Source organism: Pygocentrus nattereri, chromosome 26 (genome assembly GCF_015220715.1).
Source record: "Pygocentrus nattereri isolate fPygNat1 chromosome 26, fPygNat1.pri, whole genome shotgun sequence".
Classification (NCBI taxonomy): domain Eukaryota; kingdom Metazoa; phylum Chordata; class Actinopteri; order Characiformes; family Serrasalmidae; genus Pygocentrus; species Pygocentrus nattereri.
This window is the reverse complement of record NC_051236.1, coordinates 4515532-4525000: the sequence shown is the minus strand read 5'-3', so window position 1 is coordinate 4525000 and position 9469 is coordinate 4515532. Positions and strand designations below refer to the sequence as shown.

The following is a 9469-nucleotide window of genomic DNA, read 5'->3' as shown; positions in this document are numbered from 1 at the left end:
CTGAGTTCTGGAGTTCTGAGCCGCGTCCGGAGGGCTGGGCAGCTTTCTCTCGCACTCGGAGATGACCTCGCGGAGGCCTGTGAACGAGTAGACTTCCACGCCCTGCCACCCGGAGCACTGGCACTCTCTCTGGCCGCACGAGCACTGAGCGCTCTCCTGAAGCTTGCACAGGGACTTAAAGTCAGACGGAGCGGTCGCTGGAGCTGCAGCTGCAGCTGCAGCGCCGGGTTCCTCTGAAGGAGCATGAGAACTTTCTTTTCCTGGGCATGGTCCACTTTCAGAGCTGCTCTCATCGTCTGACGGGGTTCTGGTGTGGAGCAGAGGGGAGCTGGGGCTCTCCAAAGCAACCGGGAGATGGGTTTCATAGCCAACAACGCCAAAAACAGGTGAACAGGGACCAGAAGATAAAAGCTCCTTCTTAGCTGGAATAACCAGAGAGGCACTGGGGTCTTCTGGCTCTGGAGGGCTCTTGTGTTTAAGGTGGCAAGGAGGATTGGGCATTTTGGAGCTACAGTAAGTGAATTTCGGAGGGTGAAGGATGGGGGACTTGGATCTTCTCCGTCTCTGGCTTCTCACTAATCCTCTGGAGGACTTCCGTGTACATCTATATTGGATGAAAAATAAGGCCAGGCAGTAGTTAATGGGCATCAAACTGATCATTACATTTAACTCATAGGAAGACATCAGTAGTCAAACATGTGCACATAAAATGTTGGGTGTCCATATTAATACCACTGCACTCAACAGATGAGCTCACTCTGTAATTGCGGCTGTCGAGCAGAGCTGGTTGAATACGTTCAGTGCTACAGGCCGATATCATGCCTATAAAAAGCTGCCTGTATGTTATGGTGCACATTTTAGGACATAATCAGACCATAGCATCAGGTTTCATAGGAAAAAATAAATAAATAAATAAAATAAATAAATAAATAATTCACACAGAGCCTCAGACGAGAGTAACAGGATAAGCTATGTTAGCAACCTTGAAGGGTAAAGTTCACAACTCTGTTCTTTGGTACCAACATAATTTCATAGCCATTGTAATAAAGATAAACAACAACACAACCTCAGCTTTTTAAATACGTATATATTACCACAAAGTCCACTTCAGAGTTCGGGAGTGTGTCTCAAAAGTACCAATACAATTATTATACAGTCGTACACAAAGGTTTTACGTCTTACAGTTGAAATTAGTTAATAAATTATCTCTAAAAACAACCCAAGTCAATTCTGAGCACAATTTATTTCAAGATTTCTATTTTTTTTAACTTTAACATGACCTAAACCTAAAATATAAACTTGTGTTAAATTCATCAAATAAAAACAAATGTACTCCGATCAGGCATAACATTAAGACCACCTCCTTGTTTCTACGCTCCACTTACTGTATAGCTGCACTTTGTAGTTCTATAATTACAGACTGTAGTCCATCTGTTTCTCTGATACTTTGTTACCCCCTTCTCTGCATACTGTGTCTGATCCACTCATACCAGCACAACACACACTAACACACCACCACATCAGTGTTACAGCAGTGCTGAGAATGATCTTGTTCTTCTTTCGGCTGCTCCCTTTAGGGGTCGCCACAGCGGATCATCTGCCTCCATCTTGCCCTATCCACTGCCTCCTCTACTTTCACACCAACCATCTCCATGTCCACCTTCACTACATCCATAAACCTTCTCTGAGGTCTACCTCTTCTCCTTCTGCCCAGCAGCTCCATCTCCAACATTCTTTGCCCAATATATCCACTATTCCTCCTCAACACATGTCCAAACAATCTCAATCTGGACTCTCTGGCTTTATCTCCAAACTGCTCCACCTTCTCTGTCCCTCTGATCTGCTCATTTCTAATCTTGTCCATCCTTGTCACTCCCAACGAAAATCTCAGCATCTTCATCTCCGCCACCTCCAGCTCAGCCTCCTGTCTTTTAGACAGAGCCACAGTCTCCAAACCAGACATCATAGCAGGACGCACTGCTGTCTTGTAAACCTTCCCTTTCACTCTTGCTGCTATCCTTCTGTCACACATCAGCCCTGACACCCATCTCCACCCACTCCATCCTGCCTGCACCCTCTTCTTCACCTCTTTTCTACACTGTCCATTGCTCTGGATGGTTGACCCAAGATATTTGAAGTCGTCCACCTTTACTACCTCTACTCCTTGAATCTTCACCTTTCCACCTGCCTCCCTCTCATTCACACACATGTATTCCGTCTTGTCTCTACTGACCTTCATTCCTCTCCTCTACAGTGCAAACCTCCACCTCTCCAGATTCTCTTACACCTGCTCTCTACTCCCACCACAGATTACAATGTCATCTGCAAACATCATGGTCCATGGAGCCTCCTGCCTGACCTCATCTGTCAACCTGTCCATCACCATTGCAAACAAGAAGGGGCTCAAAGCTGATCCCTGATGTAACCCCACCTTCACCTTGAAACCATTTGTCACTCCAACTGCACACCTCACCACTGGCTCACTATCCTCATACATGTCCTGCACCACCCTAACATACTTTTCAGCTACACCTGACTTCCTCATACAGTACCACAGTTCCTCTCTTGGCACCCTATCATCTGCCTTCTCTAGATCCACAAAGACACAATGTAGCTCCTTCTGACCTTCTCTGTACTTCTCTACCAACACTCTCATCGCAAAAATTGTATCTGTGGTGCTCATGAAACCAAACTGCTGCTCACTGATCTGGACCTCTCGCCTTAGCCTTGCTTCAACAACTCTTTCCCATACCTTCATGGTGTGGCTCATCAACTTTATACCTCTGTAGTTACTGCAGCTCTGCACATCACCCTTGTTCTTAAAAATGGGGACCAGTTCACTGCTTCTCCACTCATCAGGCATCATCTCACTCTCCAGGGTTTTGTTAAACAACCTGGTTAAAAAGTCCACTGCCTTCTCTCCTAAACATCTCCATACCTCCACAGGTATGTCATCTGGACCAACTGCCTTTCCATTCTTCATCCTTTTTAAAGCTGCCCTCACTTCCACCTTACTAATTCTCTGCACTTCCTGATCCACTATCTCTCCCCCCGCTGTCCTCCTCTCTCTCTCGTTTTCCTCATTCATTAGTTCTTCAAAGTCCTCCTTCCATCTACTCAACACTCTCTGTTCACTCACTAGTACATTTCCCTCTCTATCCATTATCAGCTTAACCTGCTGTACATCCTTTCCAGCTCTATCTCTCTGTTTAGCCAAACGATACAAGTCCTTTACTCCTTCTTTACTGTCCAGCCTCTCATACAGCTCATCATAGGCCTGAGCCTTTGCCACCATTTTTTTCGCTATGCGACTAGCCTCACAGAACTCCTGCCTACTTCCTTCATCTCTCTGGTTATCCCACTTTGTCTTAGCTGCCTTCTTCTTCTGAATACTCTCCTGGACTTCCTCATTCCACCACCAATTTTCCTTGTCTTCCTTCCTCTGACCAGACAAACACCCAAAACATTCTTGCCAGTTAGTGCTGAGAATGATCCACCACCCAAATAGTACCTGCTCTGTGAGGGTCCATGGGGGTCCTGACCACTGAAGAACAGGGTAACAGAGTATCAGAGAAACAGATGGACTACAGTCTGTAACTGTAGAACTACAAAGACCAGCTATACAGTAAGTGGAGCTGATAAAGTGGACAAAGAGCGCAGAAACAAGGAGGTGGTCAGAACGTTATGCCTGATCGGTGTATATACACACATGCTTTATATTTTTTGGGTTGTATGTTAAACAACCTCTGTGGAAATAAAAAAAATAATAATAATATGCACACAACAACATAAAAAAAATGCGTGCCCCCCAAATGGTCATTTTTTCACTAGTTACCAGCACAGGCCTACCAGCAATAATGTAAAATAGTACCTCTAAAGCTGGACAAACTTTAGATATAAGAAATTGTGCAATTCTTTATATTATTGTTAAGACAAGCCTATTAATGATGACCATTACTATGACAACAATTAACATTTGAATTATTGTGTGGGACTAAATGAGAGCCAACAAAAACAACGAAGTATAAAAATGATTGCCTCTTACCCGAGCCAGTTCTCTTTCGGGGAAGTAATCTTGGGTTTGGCTCCATCTGCGCTGACTCGAGCTCCTGCTCTGGATGCCAAGGCCTCGCAGACATGCACTGCGGTTGCAGAGCTAGCGAGATACACATGTACAATGACCATAACATCCTTGCTGGCACATTTTCTCTTGTTCTACACAAGCCATCTCACCACACAGTTATCCAAAACAAACAGCACAACCACAATATTTTTCTTGAGCCAGAGCCAAGGCATTAGTCTATTACTGCTGCCTGAAATAGCGCACTATGGAATGGAATTCCTGGATTATCATGCCAACTACCACCCTTGCATTGTTTATTATGGCACAACTTCTAGAGAACTTCACCGAGCCCAGAGTGGAAGTAAGCTGTGGGCTCATCTCAAGAAAACCAAGAAAAATATTGTTTTTAAACAACAAAATTCCTAGGAAACTAAAAAAAATGACTTCGACTGATTTTCCTTTTCTGGTTAAACTATTCTTCCAAATGTTTGCCTGCTAAGTCATCTGAATAAACCATTCACCTTCATGTTCATAAGGATTTTCCCCCTGTGTGCTGTGATTATTAAGGTGGAACTCCACCCATTGTTCAAAAATTCTGCAGAATTAAAGGGTTAAGATGTAAACAGAGTCATTCAGAGTCGTTTGGTGTGAAACGCTCTGAAACTTACCAAGTCAGAACACAGTGGTGGTGATGGGAACCAGGGGCTATATTACAGAAACTTCTTAAGTCTGAAGTCTTATCTGCTTAGTCACCATGAGGACTTCAGTTAGGACTGAACTTAGGACAGAAGCTGTTACAGAACAACAGGTCTTAACCTCAGAATGTTATCATAACTCCAGATGAGAAAACCGTATTACAGGAACATCCTAACTAGACAGAAGCTCCTAAATTTTATCCTAACTTTAAAACAACCCCAGAGTGTCTTACCTTCAATTTTAACCGTCTGTTTTTATAGTTTCATGCAGTTCACTATAACCAGCATAATGACGCTACATTTATCTACACTGAAAATGGTGCTTTGACTTGTGAGGGTTTCTTTTTCTTTTCTAACAGCGTTTTAAAATCCCAGACGCTGAAGACATGATCTCCACCATCCCTCTCATTAACTTCGTATGTTACTGTTGACGAAGTATTACAGTGATGGTGGTGAATAATGAGGAGACGGAGCTGAACGTGTGTCCGTTTATTAGGAGGAGTAATGTCAGCGCGCTCGGCTAAAGCGCTTGGGAAATGGAGACTGAAACTGTGGAGCGGCGATGCTCTGATAAACAGCAGGGGGCGCTGACAACATTATTAACTTCAAGTTTTTAGCTCTTCAGTTTGGTCTGACCTTTTTAGATCAGTAACGGTAGTTAACGTTAGCTGTCTGGCTAACTAGTTTAAGGTTTCTCAACTTCAGATAAGACGTGATTCCTAAATCAAGATAAGATTTGCTTCTGTAATACGAATTTGTGAAAAATTATCTTGACCCGTCAGATCTTAAGGCAAAAAGATAGAAAGTTTCTGTAATTCGGCCCCAGGAGTGTGAACTAAAACCTCCTTCACGAAGTTTTATTACATAAACTGGTTACGAAAATGATGCCTGAAGTCTGAGACATTGTTTTACAATAGTTTTTCCATACGTTTTGTCTGAAATTTGTTTTAAATCCATGAACACCACCACTGTAAAGAACAGCTTTTCTACAATTAACCATTTCACGTCAAACCACTCTGAATGACCATGTTTACATCCAAATGATTGATTTATGATCGATTTATGTAGAGACTGGTGGTCTTCTTCACTTCAGCTATAAAAAAAATCAGGGAAATTTCCTACCAGTTTAGTCGTACTACTCATAGTCATCTGTTATGAAGACTAATATCTTATCTGGAATCCTTAAGCTGAGTAAAGAGATGTACTTGCTTCATTGTGATATTGACTTTGCTTTTATTTATTGTCAAAAAAGTGCCATTAATAAGCAACATAACCAAAATTTAACAGACCTCTCAGCATCCACGCGCAGCTTCTTAAAGGCAGTCTGCAATGTCTCCTCTTCGCACTCCTTTCCTCCCGTCTTCACAGTGGCCATGGTAGTGCCTTTCACAGCCTCAGAACTGCAGAAAAAGTCAAAAGGTATAACTGACCAGAGCAACGTGTAATAAAGCCGTATATTTGTACAGACACTGTGTTACGGTAGGCAAACCACTGACTGTGTACTGCAAGTTCACTCCAGGTTCTGGTGAAACCCAGGTGTACAGAGCAGGGCAACTAGTTTAGTGGTTTATCTGCTGTAAAAATGAAAAGAGTTCTCAACTCCAGTCCTGGATACACGCGCAGTGATCAAGACAGTATGCTGTGCACTGCGGAGATGAAACAGTACATTCAGCCCACGACGCAATTCAAATAGCTATACTGGGTTCACAACTGGGTATTCAGACGATACGCTGAACAAAACTCAAAGGATGGAAAATTATGACTATAATCATGTTGTTGCACAGCTTACTAGTGATGCTGAAGCTGAGAGAAGTGTTTGACTGAGGCGTTGACTTGGTGCTGATTGTTTAGTGTTCAAACAATGCGGTTAGATTAGATACATAATAATGGTCAATGATGCACATTGCCAGTATATATTTTGTAAACTCAATACAGAGCATAACTGCAAACCCAATACTGAGCATACACTGCAAATACTGAGTATATACCGTATACTGAGTATATGCTGTAAACTGAATACTGAGTATATACACCGTATACTGAGTATATGCTGTAAACTGAATACTGAGTATATACACAGTATCCTGAGTATATGCTGTTCACCGTATCCTGAGTATATGCTGTTCACCGTATCCTGAGTATATGCTGTTCACCGTATCCTGAGTATATGCTGTTCACCGTATCCTGAGTATATGCTGTTCACCGTATACTGAGTATATACACCATATACTGAGTTTATGCTGTTCACTGAATACTGAGTATATACACCGTATACTGAGTATATACACTGCATACTGAGTATATACACCATATACTGAGTATATACACCGTATACTGAGTATATGCTGTTCACTGAATACTGAGTAGGTACACCGCATACTGAGTAGGTACACCGCATACTGAGTATATGCTGTTCACTGAATAATTCGCTGTATACTGCATGCAGAGAATCTTTAAGTAGTGGACTACGAATACGAGAATCTTTGAGGTAGTGGACACATTCATGTTGCTCACTCACTGCACGCTACTGACTAACCAGTATGAGCAGTAACTCTTTAAAAGCTTAATAACAGTCTGATGAACTGTACAAGGTCACTTGCAAGGCTTGAAACTGTGCAGAGCAGAGGGTCCTCAGGATGGGAGTCAGGTACCTCTGTTCGAAAACACTTCCCTCCAGTGAACCCGGTGGATGAATTTGGGAAAATTGGGAAAACAAGAAATCTCAGCATTGCTAGGAACATCCAGGACTGGAATTTAGGACCTCCACTGCTAGTGCTGGAAAACAGCCAAGCAGTAACTGAAATAAGGTGATAATTACTTTTCTAACAAAATGTGATTTAAACAGTTTAAAGTTCTGCATAATTAAACAGCTGAGATGTGAACCAAGTCATTCCAAGTAGTTTGGTGTGAAATGCTCCGTTCTAGAGAAACTTGCCAGGTCAGATTAGGTCACAGTGGTGGTGATACAACCCGTCCACCTCTAAAAGCTCCCTCACAGAAAGATATTACATAAAATGACTAGAGACATATGCTACTGTCTTCTGATAAATTTGTCTTTCAAAATGTTTTTATTATTTATTTTAATCCATTTGTATTGTGGAGGTACATAAAAGGCAGTGTGGCAAAACAGACCTTTTCAGATCTAGCACTGCTTTACCATCATCAACATTACGTATAAACGTTCAGAAGACACGCGTAGGTTCTCTGGTGGTTCTGGATAGTAAAATAAAATGTCCATTTGTGTTACAGTCGTGGTGAACCGCGGTACCTACCACCACCACCACTGGAAATCTCTACAGTGAAGCATTTCACACCAAACCACTCTGAAGGACTGTTCTCATCTCAATTTAACTAACTAGAAATTTTGAAAAACTGGTGGAATTCCCCTTGGAGTTGGCAACCCAGGCTATATTTGTCGTGGATACACATTAGTTGTGTATAAACACTACCAAACATCAGATGTCTGTTAACCAGCTTCTTCGAATTTTCCGTTCCACCTTAAATGGTGCCGCAGTGGCACGCTGGAGCCGAGGCGCCAGTATGTAACTGCTGCACCATTTAAGGTGGAACGGGAAAATTCGAACGCGTCAGTTTCGTGTTTTTCCTCCGTGTTTGTTTGGAAAGTAGATGCAAAACACTCACGGCTCAAGGGCTCCAGCCAGCCCGTAAGATCCAGCTGAAGTCCGGGCATACAGCAAGGCCTATCGCGGGTAAAGCTACCGCTAAGCTAACGCTAAGCTACGCTCAGCGTGGCTGTTTACCGTGTTAAACCCGCCCAACTGCGCTGAAACTGGGCAGAGCTACCCGCACTAACGCTGCGTCTCAACACAAGCACAGGCTTCTCTACAAAATGTCTATAACTCCATCTGTCGCTCCACAACAAAGCGCTTTAGCGGCGGACTCTCCTCCTCCCGCTGCTGTTTACACTCAGACCCTCACAGTGACTCTGCAGCAGCGCACACTGCGGTGACGTAGAGCGCAGCGTGCGCGTTCGTCACACCGCAGTGACGCAACCGAAACTTCCAGTTCATTCGGGGCATTTCGGCCTGTGGTCGCAGATGTCATGTGATTCCCCGGGGAAGAGAACAGGCCAGATTAGCGTTGTAGCTTGCACACTTGAAAAACAGGTGTGGTTCTTCAAGGGCTGTTTGGTAAAGGCAACAGTTCTATCTAGAACCCTTTGGATGATTACAGTCCCACCCCAGTGATAGTTTAGTGCCTTTGTTTCTTAGAGTGCATACAGAACACATTCAACCATCAGTCTGATGAGCCAGTCCAAAATAAATATAATGTAATTACAGAAACACACACACACACACACACACACACACACACACACACACACACACACACACACATCTTCTAAGCCGCTTCTCCTTCTGGGTCGCGGGGGATGCTGGAGCCTATCCCAGCTGATATTGGGTGTTTTTCCTCCGTGTAGGACACACCATGCACAGGTCGCCAGTCCATCACAGGGAAGACAGACAGACAGACATAGACCTTCACTCACACACTCACAACTAGGGGCAATTTAGCATGTCCAACCAGCCTGGCTTTGGACTGTGGGAGGAAACCGGAGAACCCGGAGGAAACCCACGAAGACACGGGGAGAACATGCAAACTCCACACAGGGAGGGACCCTGGTCGCCCGGCCGGGGACTCAAACCCAGGGCCTCCTTGCTGTGAGGTGACAGAGCTGTTTTGTCCAAAT

The 9469-nt window shown here is 43.7% G+C and overlaps 1 protein-coding gene across 1 annotated transcript in view; it reads right to left on the bottom strand.

Moving 5' to 3' along the window:
- Positions 1-8740, bottom strand: part of oser1 (oxidative stress responsive serine-rich 1) — a 9361-nt gene extending 621 nt beyond the window's left edge. Inside the window, exons 1-4 of the mRNA XM_017685184.2 lie at positions 8401-8740; positions 6048-6158; positions 4046-4156; positions 1-604 (exon numbers count right to left, since the gene is read on the bottom strand). The exon at positions 1-604 is cut by the window's left edge and continues 621 nt beyond it. Of these exons, the coding sequence (XP_017540673.1) occupies positions 1-604; positions 4046-4156; positions 6048-6133 (801 nt within the window). The 5' untranslated portion in view covers positions 6134-6158; positions 8401-8740. The remainder of the gene's footprint in view (positions 605-4045; positions 4157-6047; positions 6159-8400) is intronic.
- Positions 8741-9469: the final 729 nt, after the last annotated feature.